The 26667-nt window shown below is 32.6% G+C and overlaps 1 protein-coding gene across 5 annotated transcripts in view; it reads right to left on the reverse strand.

The window, feature by feature from the left end:
* RICTOR (RPTOR independent companion of MTOR complex 2) overlaps nt 1-26667 on the reverse strand; it is a 125757-nt gene that overhangs the window by 40188 nt on the left and 58902 nt on the right. For 3 of the 5 annotated variants that reach the window (XM_045566461.1, XM_045566462.1, XM_045566463.1), the window contains exons 6-12: nt 21252-21315; nt 15508-15634; nt 12580-12749; nt 9141-9208; nt 6395-6462; nt 2599-2681; nt 192-279 (exon numbers count right to left, since the gene is read on the reverse strand). In XM_045566461.1, the coding sequence (XP_045422417.1) occupies nt 192-279; nt 2599-2681; nt 6395-6462; nt 9141-9208; nt 12580-12749; nt 15508-15634; nt 21252-21315 (668 nt within the window). The other 2 variants (XM_045566464.1, XM_045566465.1) reach the window with 2 other exon arrangements.

Consider the following 26667-nt stretch of genomic DNA (forward strand, 5'->3'; position numbering starts at 1 on the left):
TTCTTAGTCTTAGGAATTTATTTGAAATTTTAATTTTATATTAATTTCATGCCACAATGATGCAATAAGAAACTAAAACAATGTTCAATATTTAGTTTAGCATTTCCCCTTTTAGGAATTTTGTCTCCATTAGATGAGTCACTTTAAAAATTACAATATATGAATAGATAAAAACACACTTCAATACTTACCTACACTAAGCAGTGCTTCTATGAACTCCTCAGTCACAACAGGTAGGGGAAGACGAAAGATATCATAAAGCACTTCAAGTAGACCTCGCTGAAATGGCAAACAAATGTAGTTCATTTATTTTTATGAAATCTTTAAAGATTTTTTTTAAATGTCCTAGTCACAGAATAAATAAAATGATAAAAACAGAATTACAGTCATGTGCTGCATAAAGATGTTTTGTTCAGTGATGAGCCATGTATGACAGTGGTCCCATACATCATAGTGGAGTTGAAAAATTCCTGCACTGTAGCACAAAATATTATTCACTTGTTTGTGGTGATACTGGTGTAAACAAACCTACTGCACTGCCAGTTGTGTAAAAGCAGAGCACATACAATTATGTACAGTACATATTACTTGATAATAAGTGACTATATTACTGGTTTATGTATCTACTATACTACTGTATCTTTCATCATTATTTTAGAGTGTACTCCTTCTACTTATTTTTAAAGAAAAAAAGTTAACTGTAAAACAGCCTCAGGTAGGTCCTTCAGGAAGTATGCCAGAAGAGGGCATTGTTATCATAGGAAATGACAGCTCCATGTATGTTACTGGCCCTGAAGACCTTCCAGTGGGACCAGATGGGGAAGTGGAAGACAGTGATACTGATGAGCCTGACCCTGTATAGTCCCCTAGGCTAATGTTGTTTGTGTCTTGGTTTTTAACAAAAAAGTTTAAAAAGTAACAACAGAAACATTTTAAAAATAGAAAAAAGCTTATAGAATAAGGACATAAAGAAACTTTTTCTACAGCTGTAGAATATTTGTGTTTTAAGCTAAGTGTTATTACAAAAGCAGCAAAAAGTTTTTAAAAATTAAGTTTATAAAGTAAAAAAGTTACAGTAAGCTAAGGTTAATTTATTATTGAAGAAAAATCTTTTAATAAATTTGGTATAGCTTACATATACAAGTTTATAAAACCTACAGCAGTGTACGTTAATGTCCAAGGCCTTCATTCACTCACCAGTCACTCACTGACTCACCCAGAGCAACTTCCAGTCCTTTAAGCTCCATTAATGGTTAAGTGCTCTATACATCTGTACCATTTTTTAATCTTTTATACCATCTTTTTACTGTACTTTTTCTATGTTTAGATATATTTAGATATACAAATATCACTGTTATAAATGCCTACAGTATTCAGTACAGTAACATGCTATACAAGTTTGTAGCCTAGAAGCAACAGGCTATGCCATACAGCATAGGTGTATAGTAGGCTATACCATCTAGGTTTACGTAAGTGAACTCTAGGATGTTCACTGCACAATGAAATCACCTAACAGTGCATTTCTCAGAATATATCTGTCGTTAATTGATGTATAACTGTACTATATTTTGGAAAACTACCATTAATATATCAGGCCTACATTATAGAAGGGATAACTACTGAATGCTTACTACATACACTGTTTAATTTTTTCAATACATCTTTCATTATCCCCATTACGCACATGAAGAAACAGACTTAAAAATTAAGAGTAATTTTCCCAAGGTTAGGGAGCTAAACATTATAAAAGCAGGAGTCAAACCCAAGTCAGCCAGACTACAAAGATCATGTTCTTTCCCTACCGGTAGAGTAAGAAGTGAATTATTACTATAAACTTTCATGCCCTGCTTATAGATCTTTCCATTTATAATCATATCCTTTCATTCCATGATCTAAACACTTTTTATATCACATTTTAAGCAAGGTACACCTGGCTAATATTTTCTAACAATATTTTTCAACTCCAAGTTTGGTTCATATAAAGAAAAAAGGACAAAAGGAAGGAATAAAATTAAAACAAACAAAAACATTTAAGGAGAAACTTAACTCTTACTTGAAGGGTTAATTCTTTTTTCCTCTAAATTCAATTTTTTTAGCTGTATAATACAAATTCTTACACACCATTAACTTAGGAATATATCTAATAAACAAACATATAAATGATTAACAACTCCTTTTTAATCAAAACCACCATTTTCAAAATAAAAACTCATAAAAATAAGTTAGAAAGCACAGATACATAAATGCATCTACTTTTTGCTAAATTTATTTCTATAGTGCTTGAACCTTCTACACTGAGAATGCCCTTTCTGTATTGTTTATACTGTTTTAATGAATAATGCATAACTGAGTTGTTATTTTCAACTCAACTTTTAACATAGCCTTCGCTCCTAACAATAGCAGTATTTTAAATGATTCATACACTTGGGACTTAACTAAATATTTAAGTAAATATTTATTCATGTATTTTAAAAATGCTCTATGATGCAAGATTAACAACTAATGAGGAAAATGTTATCACCTGAAATAACTTTTATTTTTAAAATTAATTCTCACTGTTAAAGGTTCAGGAATGAGACAATTCAAACTTTCACCTACCCTTATTTCCATATTTGGTATGCAAAGTACTCCAATTAGTGACTGGATTCCCGAGTTTCCAGGTTTACATAAATTAATAATACCTACAGAGGATAAAAAAACAATCACTGACTTGAATTTCAAAAAAATTTCTATAGCAATGTATCATAATATAAAATCAGTGATATTTTTCTAAGCTAAATTATACTATTATCTTATACTATTTGGTTATTGTAACTGATACTATATAAGTGAAGTATATTTCAAGAATTCTCTGTAGTTCCCTATTAGAGATTAATAATAATTTCATCATTTAAATTCCTTCTTTAATTTGTATTTCACATCCAAAAACTTCATGAATCTGACTGCCGGACACTGTCCTGGTGGCTGATAAACTCTTTCTCTGGGAGTAAGAACATAGGAGAGAATAAGAAAATGGTTTGTCTCCCTTCTTCAATGCTCTTCAATCTCAAGTGAAAAACTTTGCTTGGCAGTTATCTTTTAAAGGTTCAATCCTAAAATTTACTGAATGTACAGAAGAGTATAAGCAACAGACTTCAAATAAATTATAGGAATAAAAATCTTTAAGTTACAGAATAAAGTCAAACAATTAAACATTAAAATCATGTCACAAAAGAAGACATGTGAATAGTCAAAAACACAAAGTGTTCAATTTCATGAATCACCAGGGAAATGCAAACTATATTAATAATGAGAAACCAATACATACCTACTAGAATGGCTAAAATTAAAGACTTACAACACCAAAACCTGACAAAGATGCACAACTGAAACTCACATACACTGATGATGGGAGTATAAAATAGTACAGGTATTTTGGGAAAAAGTTTAGCAGTATCTTACAAAACTAAAAATACATTCATTCATCCTGTGACTCAGCAATTCCATGTAGGTATTTACCCAAGAGAAATGAAAGCTCATGTCCACAGAAAGGCTTGTACAAGATTGTTCATAGTAGTATTTAGAATAGTCAAAACTAGAAACAGGTCAGAGGGTCACTAACAAGAGAAGGGCTAAAAATACTGTGATGTAGTCATTCAACGAAGTATTACTCAGCAATAAAATGGAACACATTACTGATACAGACAACAAAAATGAATCTCAAAATCATTACACTAAGTGAAAAAATCCTTACACCAAAGTGTATATACACTATGATTCCACTAATACGAAGTTTCAGAAGAGGTAAAACTAATCCATGATAAAAATAATCAGAATGGTGGTTGCTTCTTAAGGACGTGGAGTCAGATACTAGGAAGGGGTGTAAGAAAATTTTCTGAGGTGATGATAATGTTTTATCATTTGAAAGCGTTTGAATTACCCAGGTGCATGCATTTGTCAAAATGAATCAAATGGTAGACTAAAAATTTATACATTTCATTGTATATAAATTTTACCTCAAACCTCTGCCCCAGAAACAAAACCAAAAACAAACAAACCAGGACTGTAAACAAGTATGGAGTTCTAGTTCATAATGTGCATGCTGAAGTGTTCAGGAGTGATGAGTACTAATGTCTGCAACTTCTTTTGAGATATATTAGAATAACATAGGTCAACTGATGAACACACAGAGGGATGGACAGATGTGTAATAAAGCAAACAGTAAAATCTAGGTGACAAGAGAATATAGGTATTCATGGCATAATTTTTTAAAAATTCTCTGTGTTTCAAATTTTTTATAGTAAAATGTTAGGGAAAATATTTTTTAAAAAGTCATATAGGACTCTGAAGTTCCCTGTTACTTCTAGTAAGCATGCATATATATATATGTATTTTATCATGGATAATTTAAGCAAATAAGTCTGCTTCTTACATTTTAATTTGAATTTTGATCCTAAATCCAAAGAGGACATATCCTGTAAGAAGCAGACTTATTTGCTTAAATTATCAAATGGTAGTTCTCAAACTTTGATGTCTGTTAGTAGTTTGAGAGATTACGGATTTAAAATGTAGGCTCTACAGATTTTACTCTGCACTAATATGGAAAATAGGTTATTGCAACTCATAAAGAAATTGTATTTTAAAAGGTCATTTGATAATCAGTTATGTGGAATTTGAAATACATCATAGAAATAAGGTATAAATACATAAAAGTTTATTTAACTTATAAATAGTACTACAGAATCTAAATATTAATACTGTTTATGAAATTATTTCTGTGAGAAAAATGCTTTCAAGGTTCTAACTTGTAATGCTGATATTTCTCTTCCTACTTCAATAGGAGGGTAGAAGACTCCCAACCTTCTAAGTTTCTACTGATGGATCAGTATATAAGGGCTTCAGCAGAAATTGAAGCACAGGGAAAAAAATGTTTAACAGTGGTAAGGAAAGAGGCTGGCAGGACAGTGACACGGGAGAGTAGAGTCTGGAAGTAGGAAGAAAGAGGGGTCAGTAGCTAGGCGGTACTGGCAGTTAAAGCAGGACAGAATTAATTTTTTTGATAAGATAGAAACTGCTGTAATGACAAGGAAGCTGAGGATGGTAAAGAATGATGATTGTAACTACTCATAACAAAGTTATACTGAATTTTGGAGTGAGGGCAGTGATGGTTAAGCCTGGCAGGAGGATTGAGTTGGTTTCTGTGTTGAAAGAGTACTGCAGAGGTGGGTGAGGAAGTATAAAAAAAGTACGTGTGACTGTTGGGTCTTCATAGAATCCTGTGGTTGTCCATGAGTATAGGGAAAACAAGCAGTTATGAGGTATAGCAAGGTAGAGCTTTTTATTTCCAAGGTGCTAAGAGGACAGAAGAATTCCCTGGAAATACACTGGCTAAGGGCCAAGTCTATGGCTGGGGTAAACATTTGTATGGAAAAGGTATTGGTAAGTCAGGGTTACCTAGGTACACAGAAATGTTTAGCTGAATTTGTTCTGCTTATTACTACATTTCTTTCCATACTATCCCTTCAATTATTCTTCAAAATCAAGGAGGAATAATGTAATCATTAGTATAAAATAACACATCTAGTGGTATTATTTTAAGAAAAATATTTGCTTTTTATTCCATAGAAAAATAAAACACACATATTCTTAAGAAATTTGGGACTACTAATGGCCTATCTTGCATATTAGGTATTTATGACCTTACACTGTACTTTTTTTTTTTTTTTTTGAGACAGGGTCTCACTATGTTGCCCAGGTTAGAGTGAGTGCCGTGGCATCAGCCTAGCTCACAGCAACCTCAAACTCCTGGGCTTAAGCGATCCTACTGCCTCAGCCTCCTGAGTAGCTGGGACTACAGGCATGCACCACCATGCCCGGCTAATTTTTTTTTTTCTATATATATTTTTAGTTGGCCAGATAATTTCTGTCTATTTTCAGTAGAGACAGGGTCTCGCTCTTGCTCAGGCTGGTCTCGAACGCCTGACCTTGAGCGATCCACCCGCCTTGGCCTCCCAGAGTGCTAGGATTACAGGTGTGAGCCACCGCGCTCGGCCTACACTGTACTTTTAAATAATAAGCTTTAGTTTCATATACAGCTAGCACTCAAGTTTTATAGGCTTTTTTGGTATAGATTATGCTTAATTTTTTTGAACTGTCCAGGTAATTATTAAAACAATGACTTACAAATAGTTAATAAACATGTGTATACTGAATACAATACTAGCTGTTTCCTATTAACTATTACAAATTTTCTTCACTATATTTTAATAATTTTATACAAATTCCTTTGGTTCTAATAATAACATATAAAGTAAGACTAGAGTAACATCTAAATAAAATGCTGCAATAATAATATAACATATGAAAAAAGTTAAGTTTTTCTTCTTGGCTATAATAAAGAAACAGAGTAACCTACCTGCCCATGACCGGAATGTTGCTATGATTCCCATTTTACTGGCTAGAAAGCGTGCTTCCCTGTCTTCTCTGTTGAGGGATGGGGAGACATCAAAGAAATAAAATGTTAAAAATGAAATGAGTTTTTCTCGCTACTGTATCATAATAAGAGCTATCATTAGTTAATGTTTAAATATTTGCACATGAAATTAAAATAAGATGTTAAAGATTAGATCTACCGAAAAGCAAATTACCCAACTATAAACTGATCCCCAATTTAAAATTCACAAAATGGTTTAAAATAAATTATAAATTCTGCTTTTCCATTCAGTTCTATGTTCCCTGCTATTTCTGAAACTATTCTTAAATGAGTTTTAATTAAGCATTACAGAGAACACTACTCTGCTTAATAAGCATCTGGGGTACATGGCTGCCCCTTAGCAAAGAAAATTACCATATAAACTTCTTAATTTTATCACATGCATTCTCTTTATTTCAAAATCCTGGTCCCAAACTTATTTGAGCATTTCCAACAAGCAAGTTGAACAACCTATACAGTCATGGAAATGTTATCAAAAAAACTAGATATTAACATTACCAGCTACTTTCTTCCTTGACAATTATGTATCTGTCTCAATTGTTCTTTTCTATAAAGTTGTTATGACAATGAATTAAGCAGTAGAACTATTTCTATTTGTTAAACATTTTTCATGGTTGGCTTATGGCCAGTTTCAACACTTAACAGCAATCTTATAACTCTTTATTATGCTACTCCAACTACCATCTGTACCCTGCCAATTGTCCATTTTTTCCTGTGCCATCTTTTTTTTTCCCTAGTTAAATTCTTAATGATTGTGAGCATACAGAAATTCAAAGAACTGAGAAAAAAAAAAGAGGAGAACGAGTAACAAGCAATGACAGAAAATCAAATTAGCAGTAAGCAATCAGATAGTCTATAAAACAATGAAAAGCTAAAACAAAAAGACTAAGCTCTGCAGCACCAGTCAAAATGAGAATATAACGGTAATTAAAATGGGAGGGGTGGAAGAACGGAGAATCAGACACCTGTGTGATTAAACTCAGTGCTCCTTCTCTTAAAAATGCCGGTGACATACTTGTATTGATTGCCTAGAAATCCATCTCTAACCTATTAGATAAACTTGTAATATTTTTTTAAATTACCCATTTCCCTTCCCTGGTTATAATGTATCCTTATCTGGCCTGGATCTATTAATTATCTGCTCATACTCCAGAAACTTAAAGTACAGAATCAAACAGGAAAGGAAGGATTTTGGTAGAATGTCGCCATCCCACCCTGCAACGCTAAAAAACATCTAGGGTCATCTCTTGTTCATCATGGTATGCAGAATTCTAAAAAATGGCTCCATCTCAAGATTCCATGTCCTGATCTCTGAATCCCATGAATGTGATAAGATATCACTAGCATGACTGTGGCTATGTTTATGTTATATTCTCTAGCAGAGCATAAGATAGGGATATCACATGGCAGGCTTGATTTAACTGGAGAGCTCTCTCCAGTTGGTGACTGAAGAGAAAGAGAGATTCAAAGCACTAGAAGGATTCCAAGCATTGTTGTCTTTGCAGATGGAGGAGGCCATATGCCAAGGAATGTGAGAGGCCTCTAGTAGGTGAAGTAGGTCCTACCTGACAGCCAGCAAGGAAAAAGGGACCTCAGCTGTGTAACTGCAAGGAACTGAATTTTGCCAACAACATGAATGAGCTAGGAAAGGGATTCTTTACCAGGGCCTCCAGATAAGAGTTGAGCCAGACTTCTGACCTACCAAACTGTGAGCTAATAAACTGGTGCTGTTTTAAACCACTATTTGGAATAATTTGTTATGCAGTAAGAGACAACATTCTCATACTTTCCATCAATAAAGAGAATGCCCATATCTCATCAGAAGCAAAGAAAGGGGCTTAAGAATTCCAATTCATGTCTAAAGTTAGCAGGAGTATGTCTGAGACGTCTTGAATAGAGGACATCTACTTTGATCTCTTAACTCAGGTCATATGTTAAGGTGTGACAATGAGTCCACAGCGATGGATGTGATTGAAGATATAAAACCACTATTTTTAATTCAGGAGAAAAATGAAAATAAAAACACTCCCTTGTTCAACAACGTTTCAAAGCTTAGCGAGGAATTTTAAAATGTATGTCATCATAATAAGTATGTCTACAATCCAACAATCCTACTAGAAAAACATCTCATATTTAATGGAATTGCATCATTTGCAAAATCTTCATAGACAGCACATTTCATCCCTAAATCATTTTAATTATAGTCATCTCTGAATACCTAGTGAACATGTGCTTTTCTCTCCAAAAAGACTCTTGAAAATTATACTGCCTCATATCTAGAAAATAATCTTTACCCCCATTTATTTCCCTATTAACCTTACTCTCAAAATTCTACATATTATTCTGCTGATTCAATTTATTAAGGTGACTCTTCATTCTATTCTCTACTGTTATTTCATTCTTTTGGTCTCTTAATTACACTAAAAATACACACAACAGAAAAATGAAAATCTAGGTTTCTACTGCAGTCTCTTTTATTTTTTGAAATAAAAAATTAGTCTTTAATTTCTCAAAGCTTTCAACTCTTTAAACCACAGTAAATTATGAAAGAAAAACAACATAATTCCATAAAATAGGAAATTTACTTAAATTCACATTATTCTGGCACTACATGCAGTCAGGCAAACCTAAAAGCTTTAATATCAACACACACACCAATGGTACTTACTTGAGCTGTCCTTCAGCTGTATCTGGACTATGTCTGTAGTGAAAATCGGTATAGGGTGCTAAAATTCGCTAATTAAAAAAAAGAAAAGAATCTTTATTATAAAATACATTCTTCCTAATAAGCTAAAATCAATTCCATTCTCTCTACTTTAATTGGGTTTACTGTTTAAGAGACTTATTTCTTCAAACTCATCAAGGAATATGTTGGGTAATTTTTTTTAAAATGTACAAATTGCATTTTTGAACTCATAAATTTAGTTATAACATACATCTATAACAGGGACAAATCATGAATGAGAAGTTTGATGGATTTTTCTCAAACAAAGCATACTTATGTCACTAGCACCAGATAAAGATTACCAGCATCCTCAAAGCCCTCCTAATAGCCCTTTGCAGCAACAGCCACTACCTATCCCAAAATAACCAACCTAGCTTCTAATACCACAAAATAATTTTTGAAAAATTATTTAAATTGCCTTATAAATTACATTCCACTTTTGGTGCTAGCATAAAGAAAATCCGAGTTGTTTTTACGTATTATCCTTATATCTAGAAACCTTGCTAAATTCACTTATAACTTTAGAACTACTATATCTCATTAACCCTCCTACCTTGCCTATTACATTATTGTGGATATGAATTTTAATTCTAAATAGTTAAAATATATGAGATTAATAATTGCTTTTACCAGTCAGTATTCTCTTATCTTCTGTTATATATGTATCTTTCCTGGTGTTCTTCATTCCTTTTTACATTTGTTTGTTTCTCTTAAATCATTTTCCTTTTAACTGGGGATTCCCTTTAGCTTTTCTTTATGTCTCTTTTTTTCAAACAACAAAAAATATTTATTATCTCACACAGCTTTGATGAGTCAAGAATCTAGGAGAGGCTTGGCTAGATGGTTATGGCTCAGGGTCATAACCAGGGATTGCAGTCAAAATGTCGGCCAAGGCTGTAGTCATCTGAAGGCTTGACTGGAGCTGGAGGATCTGCTTCAAGATGTTTTATTCACAAGATGCTGATTGTTGGCAAGAGGGCTCAGTTCCTCCCCATGTGTGCCTCACCTCAGGCTGCTTTGGAGTCCTCATGACAAAAAAGCAAGCAACCCAAGAAAGAGCAATGTTTCTTTTAAATTCCTCAGAAATTTAAAAATTCTTTAATATGAAAAAATCTTTTACTTTTGTTGTTTGTCTGACTATTTATCTATCTTAGAGACAGGATCTCACTCTGTCACCCTACTCCTGGGCTCTTGTGATCCTCCTGACTCACCCTCCCAAGAAGCTAGGACCACAGGCGTGTGCCAACATGCACAGCTAAGCCTCCCAAAGTGCTGGGATTACAGGCATGAGCCACCTTGCCTGGCCTACTTTTGTTTTTGAAAGATACTAATATTTTCTCTAGGTTAGGATGGCAGTTAGTTTCTTTCAGCCCTTTAAAAAATGCTATTCCTTGGTCTCCAGTTTCCATGATTCCAGAGAAATCATCTGTCAGACTTTGAAAGTAATGGCTTTTCTTAAGCTATTTTTAATATTTTTAATTGTCTTGGCTTTCAGCAATTTCACCATGATATGCCTACATGTTTTTTTCTTTGTATTATCTTATTTGGAGTTTTTTTGAGCTTTGTAAGCATGAAGCTTCATCAATTTTATAAACTATCTCTTTGGATCTTTGCTTCTGCCAATTTTCTCTCACCTTTCCAAAGTCTACAGTTATGTTTTATCCCTTGGCTCTGTTCTATTTATTTCCTTTCTATTTTCTTTCTGTGCTTTACTCTGTGTGAATTAAAATTATTTTTATTTTACTCTGGATATTTTTATTGACTTTTCTTCAAGTTTACTAACAATATCTTCTGTTCAAACTGAATTTTTAATTTCATTGAGTTCTGAATTCTAGGTATTATATTTTACAGTACTAGAATTTCCATGTGATTCTTCTCATATACCAATTATATGGTGAAATTCTCCATTACTTCATCTACTTTCTTCTTCCTGAGCAAACTAATCATGGTTGTTTTAAAGTCTTTTCTCCCTTTCTGGATTACCTTTAAAGCATGTTTCTATGGGTTGTTTTTTTCTTTTGGATTTTCAATTATATAGTCATGTCTTTTTGCATGACTAGAAATTTTTTACTGAATGTCAGGCATTGTGTATTTCATAAATGGCTCCAAGTGATATTATTTTCTATCAGAGATAGTTCATTCTTTCCTCTGCTAGATAGACAGATCAAGGGGACTAATCACTTTCTCCTAATGATCACCTGAGTTAAATGAGACTACAATGCAAATTTAGTAAGACTAAAGTCTTATTAAATATTTAATAACATTAATATTAAATATTTAAGACTTATTTTAGACTAGTTTTCCTGTGTTTGAAGTTTTCACTTATATAAAGGCTTTGCTAATCCACTGTACTATAATAGGAATGAAAAAGAGCCTATATATTATCTTCTTTTCTCATAATTACCTCTCCAATTTTAAAATCATAGTTTTTCTACTTGATAAAGAAAAAAATTAAAGCTAAACACATAAAATGTCAATGCCAGTTTATTCCCATAGGATTCCTATGAATAATGTACTAGAAATCACTTATTAAGAGGCATATTGTACTTGCATTTGTTAATAATATAGGCTGTCAATTTTATAATCTATTTTAAATAATAGATTAAATTTTTAAAATTAATCTATTTTAAAAATAGTCCTAATAAAAACAGAACATTTAAGAAAAATTTCATAAAATGATTTAGAAAGAGAAATTAGGGGACAACAAATCTTTTATACCTGGTGTAATTTCATACTCAAATACAGATAAATCCTTGATTTAAATTTACTCCTCCATGGACAATGTAGTACATTCATACAAATAAGCTATCAGAATATAGTGAGTGATAATTCTGTTCCAACCTCTACTATATATCTGCTTACAAAAAAAGCATATAATAGCCTTAGTACTTTAACTGTAATAAACACTATCTGAATTAGTAAAAAATTTAAAATGCAGAGTATTAAAAAAAATGCATACACTTTCAAGTAGATATAATTAGTTGCTAACAAAGTACTTCCCAAGTTAGGAGAATCTTAGCATGGTTTAATGAATAAACAGTGTATAACCGGAAGGAGCTACTCATACATAATTAATGTACTAAAGTCCTTGAAAACAAATGGTCTTCTTAATAGGTAAATGTTTTATATAACCTTACTTCTATTCTAATTTGCTCAACAAACTTTTTGTAGTTAATATAAAAATAAACTTTACTTTGCATGTTGATGTATTCTTCAGAATAATATTTTCATTTTAGTCCAAATTGAATGAGCTGGGAATAAGTCAATCTTGGTTAATTTAAGTTTGACAACCGATGTTGTGCTGCATCTATAAACTTCAAAATTTCAGAGTATGCATTTAAAATCATATTTTAAAACTATAAAAGAATGTTAAAGTTCCTACCTCTAACTCTACATCAGCTCGCACGTACTGCCGGGTCTTTGGATGATTAAGGAGGTGCAAAATTGTAGTAATGAGGGCCTCATTTATTCGACTTAATTGGCAATCGATCACATTTTTTAAGATGGTATTTAGTCCACCTCGAAGGGCCACCACCTCTGGATTCTGAAGTGCTAAAATAAAAGAGAAAAACTTGACATAGTCACTGAATATACTTCCCCAAAACCTGATTTTTAAAATGTCTTTAGATTGTCTTTTTATATATCCTTTGTCCATATTTTACTAAAATGGTTTTTCTTTCCTATCAACAACAGTGAGCTCTCTATAAAGTGAGGGCATTTGCCCTTTATCTGTTTCAAATCTTTTATCTCATCTGTAATTTAACTTTAGATTTTATTTAAAATGATGTATTTCATTTCCCTATTTTTAGGAAACACACACACAGACAGACACACACTTTTTAGTAACTTTAAGCTCAGGAATTCCTCTCTTACTACCAAGATAAGGCATTTCTTTACACATGTGCACATGTGCGTGCATGTTTGAAACGTGTTCATGGTTTACACGTTCAGTTTTCTATCAAAAGTTGAGTTTTGTTAGGATGATAAATCCATTTTCCCCCAAATGTTTAATCAATTAATCCAACATACTTCCCAAGTTGATTTTTTTACTTTACAATATACTAAAGTTTTCTGTATATCAGAGTCAGCAACTCTTGATTCTTTTCCATTTTTCTAGGCTAATGTAAAAAAAAAAAAAAAAGAAAGAAAGAAAAATCTTTCCTTTCTCCTCCATTTATTCTTTTTCAAAAACGTTTTTATGGTTGGTTCTTTACTATTTATTCTTCTAGGTGAATTTTAGAATTAAGTTTCTTCTCTTACATTTTCTAAAATGAGGTGTAATTATATATAGTAAAATGCACCATCTTAATTGTACAGTTCCATAAATTTTGAACATGTCCCTAAATCTGATTACATTACATAAGGATTACCTATTCTTTATCTTTTTTTTTTTTTTTGAGACAGAGTCTCACTTTGTTGCCCAGGCTAGAGTGAGTGCCCTGGCGTCAGCCTAGCTCACAGCAACCTCAACCTCAAACTCCTGGGCTTAAGTGATCCTACTGCCTCAGCCTCCCGAGTAGCTGGGACTACAGGTATGCGCCACCATGCCCGGCTAATTTTTTTTCTATATATATTTTTAGTTATCCAGATAATTTTTATTTCTATTTTTAGTAGAGACGAGGTCTCGCTCAGGCTGGTCTCGAACTCCTGACCTTGAGCGATCCACTCGCCTTGGCCTCCCAGAGGGCTAGGATTACAGGCGTGAGCCACCGCGCCCGGCCTATTCTTTATCTTTTAAAAACAAAACTACCTGGATGAGTCTTTTTGGAGGCAATTATTTCATTGATGTTTTCAAAAGCTTCTAATGTTTTTGATCTATCATGTTTTCTATTTTGTGAGTAATGGGAAATTAAAATTTATCCTGAAAACTTGTTCATTTCAATAAGTTTCCAACTATATTCATATATTTAAAAATCTTATAACTTAATATACTCCTACTATTTCTCTTTCTCATTTTTAAAATTTTTTGACCTTTGCATTTTCCAAACATTTGTGTATACTGGTTCACTCACTCATTTTTTTCTTAACTATTAAAGCATTTTATGATGAGAAGTTAACTCTGGTTATAGCTTTCCAGGCATCCCATATATAGGCACATGGTCAGTTTTTTATTATTTTTCTAAACTTCCTTAATCATATTTCTTTCTTTGTCTCTATATTAACAGGTATTATGTATAGTACTTTTAAATCCATTAAATCTTCAATGGATTTAAAAATATTGAGCATAATGGTAGGGTTTGGTTCTTCTATTTCTTTAGCTTACACTTTTGTTATTATTTACTATCTCAAGAAGGAATGTGACTCACACTATTCTTACTTTAGGTGATGAAAAAAATATCTTTTTTGTCATTTAAAATTTATTTAATAATAAGTGAGGCTGAACTTTTAAAATGTTGATTAGCCATGCCTTTGAGAATTAGTTGTCCCTCTGTATTCACGAGGGGAGCAGTTCCAGGATTCCTGTGGACACCAAAATCCTCAGATGCTCAAGTCCCTTGAATAAAATGGCATTGTATTTGCATATAACTTATGATCATCCTCCTATATACTTTAAATCATCTCTAGGCTATTTATAATACCTAATACAATGTAAATAGTTGTTATACTATATTTTCAAATTTGTATTATTTTTATTGTTGTTATTTTCTTTCTTCCAAATATTTTCTATCTGTGGTTGGTTGAATCCACAGATGCAGCACATGGATAAGAAGAGCCAACTGTATTTGTCTTTCCCATTGATTTGCATATAAATAAGTTACTTATTTGTTGCATTTTTTTTTAACTTGTTTGTTCTAACACTGCTTATTTTCTTGACTTCTCACAGTAAAATCTGTAACTACTGAAGTCCCTGTGCAGTTTCTTTTGATAATTTAAAACTCTTCTTCCTCCCAATGATTAGATAAATACTCAACCACGGTTTTCCCCCTAGTTTTTTCCCCATTTAACTGTTAGATCCTTTTGGATTTAGAATTCATTTTTTATGTATAGTGGATTATTTATTGTTTTTAACCCACATCAAGATATAGTGTGATTAATGTCAGAGAGCCAGACTTTATAAGATTTCCTATAATTACTGGAATTTAGATAATTCCTATACTAAATTTCACAATAAATAAACTTTAAAATTTACAGAATTTTAATATCACTGAATTTATCGGTTAAAAAACAAGTCCTCTACTTCCCTTTCAGAAATGTAGTAATTTTTCATATTTTTATACCAATAACAAAGAATTCATATATTAAAAAAATTAACAATGTTATATGTTCTTTCTAAAATATTACATTTTTATTACTTGAAGAAAATTCTGACCTAGTTCACAGATAATGGCAATGCATGCTCGAACCATTCTGTCTCTTTCTTGAAGTCCGTCATTTCCAACTGCAATTAATGAGTTGGTCACAGAACTAGGAAACAAGGAAGCATTCACAGTAATCATCTGTAAAAGGAAAGAATCAGAAAAAGAAGTGAATTACTTTGTAATACATTTCTTAAACATATTTTGTTCAGATGGAGGTATTTAATATCATAGAATATTTAAAAAATCCAGGCACCAATTTTAATCTGCTTCATATGGATATTCCAAAGGATTTATTAATATATCTAATTATTAATAGAACAAATATTAATAATCATCATTATGGAAAATGTGTTGGATTGTTTTCTAATAATCCAGACTATAAATAACTTGACAAAGAAGATTTAATGTCTGAGATTCTAAGTTAATCTGGAATAGGAACTGTATCTTAAACAGCTTTTCAATTCCTAGACAAATTATATTAGTGGTGACAATACTTCTGGGACTATTGCATTCCTGCTTCTCTCCCCATATACAGTCATTACCAAGTCCTACCAATTTACCTCATGAACATCTTTACCCCTACTCCAGCCTCCCCATAAAACCAATTGATTTGGGTCTTTACTCTCTCTCATTTTGCTGCATAGATGCCTAATGATCTCCTTAATCTCCCTCTAGCCACCCCCCGAAATCAAACTTGTTGCTATACCAGAAAGCAGAATAACTCATAATTTATTTTTAATATTTCAAAAATCCTGATATAAATAGTATATATCTTGTGATAAAACTTTGGATGAATCTCACATTAAATGAAAAATCTAACTGGCAATAACATATTTGGAATGTTGAAAATACATAATATATATCATCAATTTGGAAAACAGAAAACCAATTATGTAGCTAATAATTGCCTAATAAATAAAGGCTATTTGGTAGATTAAGCATTTTAAAATAACAGGTTTCTGGAATGGGGATAGGAAAAAATGTTTCATTTGCTTGGGAGGTAATAAAACATCGAGGGAAATTAATCTGTCCTGGATTTATAATCCAGTTGGAAAAATGAAACTTGTGCTATGAAACAATTAGAGGATGCACTATACCTAAATGAAAGATAAATAGTTAAGTCCTACAGAGGATCAAAGGAAATATCTGTATTTGTTAGAGTAGTTGTAAATACTTTATGTCATCTAAGCAGCATTAAGTGATATTACAAAGTTCAACTGAAATTATACAATACAGTTCCACAACCATAGAATAAACACATTCCCAGTAACCACAGAATCTATAAAAGCTTTCATTTCCATTTCTAAAACAATGTTTTCCACTGATCAACAAAGCGGAGGAAGAAAGGAAAGAGAAGGAGGAGGAATGGGTATATAGGAAACTGATCTTCCTGGGTGAAAGAATTCTTATGATATTAATTTGTATTTTAATACTTACTGATCTGGCCGGGCGTGGTGGCTCACGCCTACAATCCTAGCGCTCTGGGAGGCCGAGGCGGGTGGATCGCTCGAGGTCAGGAGTTCGAGACCAGCCTGAGCAAGAGCGAGACCCCCGTCTCTACTAAAAGTAGAAAGAAATTATATGGCCAACTAAAAATCTATATAGAAAAAATTAGCCGGGCATAGTGGCGCATGCCTGTAGTCCCAGCTACTCGGGAGGCTGAAGCAGTAGGATCGCTTAAGCCGAGGAGTCTGACGTTGCTGTGAGCTAGGCTGATGCCACGGCACTCACTCTAGCCTGGGCAACAAAGCGAGACTCTGTCTCAAAAAAAAAAAAAAAAAAACTACTTACTGATCTATTATTAGAAGCTTATAAGAAAATTTCCCCAAACATCAAAATGCATGTAAATATATTCTGTAAAGAGTTAGCTGAGAAACCAGACAAACTGGCTTTCAGAGTTAAACCTGCCATTAATAAACCATGTTACCTTCACCAAATCAATTTTTTCTGTGCCTCAGTTTCCTTATTTGTAAAACAAAGGTGTTCATGACCAGATGATTTCTAGAGTTTCAAGCATAAAACTCTCCTCTATGGGGGTTGAGGGGGCGGTAAACTCACACCTAATGGACATGGTGAGCATTGTAGAGGGGAAGGGCATGCCTCTAATCCTCGCTTGGGTGAGGCAAAGACATAAAATGTAACCAAAATGTTTGTAACCTTATAATATCCTGAAATAAAAATAAAAATAAAAAAATTCTACTCTATGAATCTCAGGTGTCTGCTGAACATGTACTTATTTAATTCAATAGATTGTGCTATGAAATGGATGTATAAAATTTAAATACTTATAAATAAAATAGTTCTTATTTTTCACGGAAATATATGCAAAGAAACTCTTAAATTCTGAGTAAATCAGAGAATGCTTTGGTCATAAATCAATAAATACTCAATGAGGAAAAAGTCATATTACTAGAATGTAGTCAGTAACAAAATAAAAAAAGCTTAATCTTTTCTGACATGATGGAACAGACATATAAAACAAATTAAAGATCTTGAGTAGGAAATAAATACCATAGAAAGGAATTAGAGAAGCACTGAGGTAACCAAGGGGAATATCTGAAATTTGAGCTGAGACTGGAAGATCAATATAATGTGGGAAGGAGTGGAAATGAAATGAAAAGAGTAGGAAGGAAGTAATGATCCTGTTAGTGGTGTCGGGTAGTTTGTCTGCATCTATGGGAGCATAGTAAGACAGGCCAGACAGAAACAGTTGGTTGGACCAAAAGTAGGCTATGAATGCCAAGATATGCAGGTTGTACTAAATACTTAAAACTCACAGGCTAATGTAGGTTTGGAAATTTGGAGAATTGGGTTTTCGCTCTTGCTTGGCCACTATTTGCTGTGTACCAAGTGTATATGATTCTGCCAAATAATTTTTTTCAACTGTAAAAAATTTGTGCAATTATTAATCCCTTATTACATGAATAAAGAAATGATATATGAAGAAAATAATGGCTTAAATTAGGTAGGCAGTAAGTAGAATTTACATAGGATAAAGGAAAGAGTAGCAACAGCTGACTAGTGGAAAAATTATATAAAAAATTAAAGGCCAGAAAAGGATGGCCTGGATTGGAGAAAGAGGGAGGTAAGGAGGGAACAAAGGGTGGGAATTGGAGACGCTGAAAAGAAATGGGCAAACAGAAAATTTCCAAATGAATGAGACAGGTGAAAGAAAAGGAAAAGTAACATAAGTGTTCCTCAATTATTCATAAAGAAGTTATCTCAAAGCAAAAATGTTTGTGCTTTTCCTTTAAAATATATAATAATTTTATTAAAAATTTTAACTTTTTTGAATCCACACAAAAGCCCCACAATGGTCTAATAATTAAAATATTAAACCTTAATTTCTACTGCAGGATGAGCATTTGTAATTTGAAATATGAAATACTCCAAAATCCAAAACTTTTTAAATTGCCAACATGATGCCAGAAGTAGAAAATTCCACATCTGATACCTTTGCTTTCTGATGGTTCAATGTGCACAAACTTTCTCTCAGGCACAAAATTACTGAAAATATTACATAAAATTACCTTCAGCCTATGTGTATAAAGCATATATAAAACATAAATGAATTTTCTGTTTAGACTTGAGTCCCATCCCCAAGATATCTCATTGTATATATGCAAATATTCCAAAATAAAAAACATACAAAATTTGAAACACTTCTAAAATCCCAAGCATTTTAGATAAGGGATACTAAAGCTCTAATTCAGTTGCGAAGGTGTTGCTGGAAAAAAGAAATGTGTGCTTCAGATGCTAAAAGTACTAATGAAATTATAGTTTCTCTGGCCTATAGAGGCCACTGTTCATTCAGCAAACGTGCTTTATCTTTAACTATAACCATTTTAGCCAAATCAAGGAAAAGCTCTGCTCCACAATTCATTCTCTGAGCCTATATCCTACCACAAGTACAAGCAATTTCCCTGCTCCTAGATTCACAAATTGATATCTGGCTTAAATTACTCTGCAATTCAGAAGATAACAGAATAAAATAACAATGTTGTTACGGTGCTATTAAATTGTTTTTAAGGGCCTGTTTACTTTTACTAAGCTATTTTAAATTAAATTTTAACTTATACAAAATACTTAACAAAATTAAAGTAAAATATTTACTAAATCCAAAGAAGCTGAATTTGTTTGAATACATTTGAAGTTGTCTTTTCTTTTGTAAGCAATTTCTAGGGCAGCAATTCTCAATGTGTGGGCCAGGAAATTCTGGGGGTCCCTAAGATATATTCCAAGATTCTGCAAAATTAAAACTATTCCCATACCAATACAAAGACATTATTTGTCCTTTTTACTCTTATTCTCTCACAAGTGTATACTGAACTTTTCCAGAGGCTCTACTGCATTTGATAACACAACAGATTGAATCTAGAAGCAAATGTGATAATCCAGCCACTTTCTATCAAAATAAAATTTAAAAGATTTGCAAAAATCTAAAACAACAGGACTCTTCTCACTAGTTTTTTTTGAAAATAGTTGTTTTCATAAAAATATTTGTGTTTATAATATAATGGGTTTATTGCTATTTTTGACATAGTAACATATATTTTGACTCCTAATATGATAAACATTGACACACATAACCCAAATAACCAAAAAGTTATTTTTTCGTTCTAGGTTCTTCAGAAATAAATTTTGTTTTCTTACCTTGAATTCTCATAGTCATGACAGTAGGAGGAATTGTATAAACAAACAAAACCCATAAATCTAATTTTTAAATGTAAATTTGAAAAGCCAAATCAAAGTGCTGGTATAATAGCTTACTTGTAACAAACATTTACTAATCTAGCTCCAGTATCAATCTTACTAGAATTTCAAACTTAAGACTGAACTCATCAACCTACCTGTTCCTCTCTATGCCTGCCTGTCGGTATTACTACTAACCACAAGGTAGATAGTTGAAAAAAGGGAAACAGACAAACCCTAGTTAGTATACGAACTGAACAGTCCACCATTTTGGAGCATGTACTGAATTCAAACATAGGAAAGGAGAAAAAGCTAAAAAAATTCAATTGTTAAATAATTTTAGACATTTTTTATATTAGCAAACATATACTGAACGATTCTCATGAATGTTTAGGATGAAGTATGATACTTGTCTTACTAAAAGGCTGTGTCCCAAGTTGACTCTCAGTTCACTCTTTTCCTCAGCCATTAGGGCATCACATTAAACAACAACAAAGCATTCCTTGAAGGCCTCTCATGAGAAGCATTATGGATTGTTCTTAACACCCTCTCTTGCAAGTTTAAATTGTGACCTTTTATCCTGTACAATGGCCTGAATTGTTTATTGCCAATGCCCAGGGATTGTATCCAAATTCATCTTTAAAACAAGGAGCTTGTTAACTATTTGTGACATCAATTTTAATAGCATTAAATGAAAGCATGCAATTAAGAGAAAATCAGGATGGGGGCAAGTAATCCTTTTTTTCCAATAACTTATCAAATCAGTAATTACAGTTACATGTCTACTGAAGGAAGAAATATGCTTCACATACAACATTTTATAAGAGATATTATCCTAGCTACACCCAATCACATAAAAGAATTACACAAAATATTTATGTTTACCTCAAAGTTTAATGGATCTATTTAATTCATATATAACTTTAACAAAATAAAAATGTTTAATAAAAGTTTAGCCTTTAAATTGTAATAAAAAGATTTTACAAGACAGTCTAATCTAAAAATGTAAATGTTTAACACAAAAATCATAAATTTGCCTTTTACTCTCACAGATAGAGCATACCTTTCTGACTAATCGAAGTGCTTGTGTCCTCTCTACCTCGTTGCTCTGCTGTATGTCAATGCACCTAAATAATACACAAAAATTAATCAATGATAAAATTTTATTAAACAACTTTCTGTATCATGATACCACTATATATCAGACCCATCTTTGCAATGTCAATAAGGTATATTAAAATTTTAATACATGATTTCTCAGTAGCAGCACATTTTAGTTAACCTATGTATCTCAGTGATAAATGTTTGTTAAAAAAATTACTTAAGCAATTTATAGGACTACATTTATTTATAAAGAAAGACTCACAAACATAGAGCAAGGTATCAAAAATCGATTAAAAAAAATTCACCTATTTCTGATAAAAGTCACAAACATTGTATAAAAATTGTAAAGGGAAAGTATTTCAAGCCTGTTTTAGTTTAATTGTGATTTCAACCAGGGCCTAAATTTTATATATCATGACTAAATTAAAGGTCTTATGCACTATCCACAAAACTCTGATTTTCCAAAATATAATTTGAATTCTGAATTCACTTCAAAAATTGATGTTTGATTAAATATCACTGAACTGAGATTTCTTTGTAAAATTTATTAAATTATCCCACTTGAAAGTATTTGGTTTTTGTGGAAGCACAATTAATTTTTATTTATTTAAGTTTAGGCAGTTCAATATTCTAATCAATGCTTTATATATAGATAGTTTGCTATTCAAAAAACCATTTCTTCTATCTGAATATAATTAATCTAAGGCAATTCTATTAAAAAGTAAATGGACATAGGGCCGGGTGCAGTGGCTCACGCCCGTAATCCTAGCACTCTGGGAGGCCGAGCCAGGTGGATTGCTCGAGGTCAGGAGTTCGAGACCAGCCTGAGCAAGGGTGAGACCCCGTCTCTACTAAAAATAGAAAGAAATTATATGGCCAACTAAAAATCTATATAGAAAAAATTAGCCGGGTATAGTGGTGCATGCCTGTAGTCCCAGCTACTCGGGAGGCTGAGGCAGTAGGATCACTTAAACCGAGGAGTCTGAGGTTGCTGTGAGCTAGGCTGACGCCACAGCACTCATTCTAGCCTGGGCAACAAAGCGAGACTCTGTCTCAAAAAAAAAAAAAGTAAATGGACATAGAATTCCAATTCTGGCCATGACAGAGATGCTTGTATGAGACCAACTTCCCTGCCAAAAACAACTACAAAGGTTGAAAAAAATACTTCACACTATAAAACAACTGTTAAAAGGCAATGGAGAACAATCTCTGAAAAGGGAAGCACAGGTAGTAAGTACCACATTCAACCAGGCTTTTCCCCTTGGAGCACTTGTCAATCTCTGGCCTTAAAAGCATAGAGTCCTAGCAGAAAGCAAAACTCTGGCTGGACTGGGAAAACACAGGTTTCACTTCAGGGCAGGGGCAGCCAAGGCAGGTAGGACTTGAGGGGCAAACATCCCGGAAAGAAGAAAACACAGGGAAGTGAGCTAAAATCTGCATGCAATGTTCTCTCCAAGATGTTTGCCAACTTCAATGTTGTGCAAAAGCAGAATTAGACTCTAAGAAACAAAGCAAAAAGCTATTCTGAGAAGCAAAGGAACAAACCAGAGATTTCAGCAGGTACATAATACTCTAAGAAAGAGGGTAGGGTTCAAGACTGGCCAAGGTGAAGAGATTCTGCTAAATATCTATGCTTTAACTTGAATCTCAAACAGCCACTTCCTAGGAGCAAAGGCAAAGCTAAAACCAATCTTTAACAGCATTAGTATAATAAACTAACATTCCAAAACAAAACTTAACTCTCTTAAAAGGAAAATAATGTGATCCCGAGCCAATAATTTTGAATTCCAATCTTCATGTTCAATCAGACAGTAGAAGGTCTAGTTTAAAATAAAGGGCCAAGAACCAAAAACCAAGAAAAGAAATGGGCAATAGAAATAGAACACAGGTGATTCACATATTGGAGCTGTCAGAGGGGACTTCAAAATAACGATGGTTAATATGCTCAAGAAAATAGAAGGAAAGAAAGAAATAAAGCAGAGACCTGAAATCTTTATATGAGTATAATAAATAATAATTGAATTTAAGAATTCAACAGACTGATTTACTAACAGAATGGAAGATTAAAATAACTAACAAGTAAGTAGAAAGTAAGCACACTGAAGTATAAAGATTAACAACAACAACAGTTGAATAATACAGTAAAGGCACTAGAAACATGTGGGACAATGAAAAGACCCAACATGTGTATACATATGTATAGACGGAGTACTAGATGGTAGGACAGCATAGAAGAGGAAAAAAAGATCTTTAACGCAGCCAGAGGATAAAAGAGATTCCCCAAAGAAACAATAACAGAGATTCCTTAATTCAACAGTAAAAGGAAGGAAAAAACAAAAGAAAGTCAGAAGATGGTAACTTACTTTTAAAGCATTGAAAAATAATAACGTGGTAAAAACAACCTTCAACTACGACAAAAGATGAGAGAATTTATCTCTGGTAGATCTAAGAAATGATTAAAGAAATTCATCAAACAGAAAGTGATCCAAGATGAAAGTATGTAAATGCAAGAAGGAAGAATACTACAATAAGTATATTACTTAGGTAAGCATAAATAGTTCCAATTTAAAACAATAAGCAGACTATCTGTGAGGTTAAAAATATGCAGAACATAACAACAGCACAAAAAGGAGGCGAGACATATTAAACTGTAACAGGTTTCTTGGATTATGCTGGTAGTAACAAAAGTGGTAGACCTTACTATATCAAGGATACATGATGTAATCTCTAAGGCAATTACTAAAAGAAAAAAAGACTTTATAACAAAGACACTAATAGAAGAGGAAAAAAATTCTTGATTATTCCAAAAGAAACAAAAAAAGAGAGAAATAAACAACAAAAAACAAATGTGACAAATACAAACAGCAAGATGGCCAACAAACTCAAATATAATAGAAAACTAACAGCAAGATGATATTCATAAATATATATAATTACATTATAGTCCATAAATTATACATATAATAAACCACTAGATGTAAGTAGTTTAAATAGTCCAATTAGAAAATAAAGATGATCAAACTAGAAATAAAGAAAGGAAAAGGATGGAAAAAGATATATCATGCAAACACTAGGCAAAAAAAAAGATAGTGATGCTGTATCGTTAGATAACACGAACATTCACAAAAGAAGTATTACTAGGAATAGAGACATTTTATAATTATAAATGAATTAGCCCAATACGAAGATTTGTTCTAAATATGAATGTAACAACAAAGCTTCAAAATCTGGCACAAGAAAAAGAAAAGTCTGAAGAGTACTATATCTAGAGTGAAAAAAAAATTGAGTCCATAATTTTAAAACTTCCTAAAAAAGAAAACTCAGCCAGAGATTGATTCACTGGTGAATTTTACTAACCATGCAGGGAAAAAACAATACACATCTTACATAAACTCTTCCAAAGAATGTAAAAACAGGGTAATACTTCTCTAGTTGTTTTACAAAACAGACTCCCAATACCAAAACCAAAGACCTTAGAAGAATGCAAAAATACAAGCCAGTACCTCTCATGAACATAGATGCAAAAATCTACAAAATATTAGCAAACCAAGTTCAGTTATACATAACAAGGACAAGACATCATGAACAAGTGGTGTTTGTTTCAACAATGCAAACAAGGAATATAAAGAAAATCTACTAAAAGCTGACATAAAGTATAAATAATAGTAAAATACTGAACACTTTACACCAGAGTTCAGAAGCAAAACTTAAGTTGTCCCCTATCATCATTTCTATTCAGTGCAATAGAACCTGTGCAATAAGGCAAGAAAAAGAAAGAAAGATATAAGGTTTGGAAAAGAAGAAATAAAATGGTCATCATTTGAATGCTTATACAATAGAAAAACCCCAAAAAATCTATAACTGGAACTAACAAGTGAATTTAACAAGGTTGCTAGATAAGAGCTCAATATCCACCCCCTGCCAATTATTCTTCTATATACTAGTAGCAAAAAACAGAAAAGAAAAACATTTTAAATTACATTAATAAAAGTACCTTAGAATAAACCTAACAAATATGTTGAAGACCTCTGCTAAGAAAACTACAAAATGCTGAGAGAAATCAAAGTTCCCAATAAATAAATGTCTAGAAGATTCAATATTAAGATGTCAATTCACCCCAAATTAATCCAAAGCTTCAATGCAATCCCTATTAAAATCCCAGCTAGATACATGGAAATGGACAATCTGACTCTAAAATTTTTATGGAAATGCAGAACTCAGAATAGTCAAGACAGTCTTAAAGAAGAAAAGTTAGATTCACATTAACAGATATCAAGATATATTATAAAACTGCAGTAATTAAGACAGTGAGAAACTGGTGCAAGAGCAGACAGATAAATAGAACAACTAAAGAGAACAGAGAACACAAAAACAGATCCATACATAGTTACCAACAAAGGTAACATGAATCTAGGCATGAAATGAAAATCTTTTCAATAAATGGTGCTAATACTTCTTGGATATTCATAAATAAAAGTGAATCATAACTTGACATCTACCTCATACCTTACACAACAATCAAATTTGATCAAATTATATCAGATAATTCAAATCTAGTCAGATGGTCAAAGACTTAAACATATATAAGGGAATAAAACCTTTAGAAGAAAACACATCTTGAAATAGACTGAAAGCATTTTGGATTTCATTAACTAAGAATTTCTGTTCATCAAAGACCCATTAAAAGAGTAAAGAGGCAAGGCAAACCTGGAGAAGATATATATTCTCAACACATGTATCTGAAAGGACTCATATCCAGAAGACATCAAAAATTCCTACACAACAAGACAGACAATCCAATTTACAAATGAGCAAAAGATGGACAGGGTATCCAAACTGTCAACAGGCACATGAAAAGTGCTTAACATCCTCACTCGTAAGGGAAACACAACTTAAAATCGAAATGAGACCCTATAATGAAAAGCACACCAGAAAGGCTATAATTTAAAACTGACAAAAGCAAGTGTTGATGAGGATGAAGAGAGACTGAAACTCTCATACATTATTAGTAGGAGTATAAATCAATGTAATCACTTGGAAAACGGTACAGCAGTATCTACTAAAGCTAAATATACATATATACCTTATGATCCACTAATTCCAGTTCTACATTTATCTAAGAGAAATGAGTGCATAGGTCCACCAACAGACTTGTACAAGAATGTTCAGGGCCAGTATAGTGGCTTGCGCCTGTACTCCCAGCTTCTTGGGAAGCTAAGGTGGGAGGATCACTTGAGCCCAGAAGTTTGAGGCTCCAGTAAGCTATGATTACACACTGAATTCCAGAGTGAAACTGTGTCTCTTTAAAAGAAAAAGAAAAAAGATGTTCACGGAAGCTTTATTCCAAATAGTCAAACACTGAAAACAATCCAGAA

The sequence above is a fragment of the Lemur catta genome, chromosome 12, assembly GCF_020740605.2.
Source record: "Lemur catta isolate mLemCat1 chromosome 12, mLemCat1.pri, whole genome shotgun sequence".
In the NCBI taxonomy this organism is placed as follows: Eukaryota; Metazoa; Chordata; class Mammalia; order Primates; family Lemuridae; genus Lemur; species Lemur catta.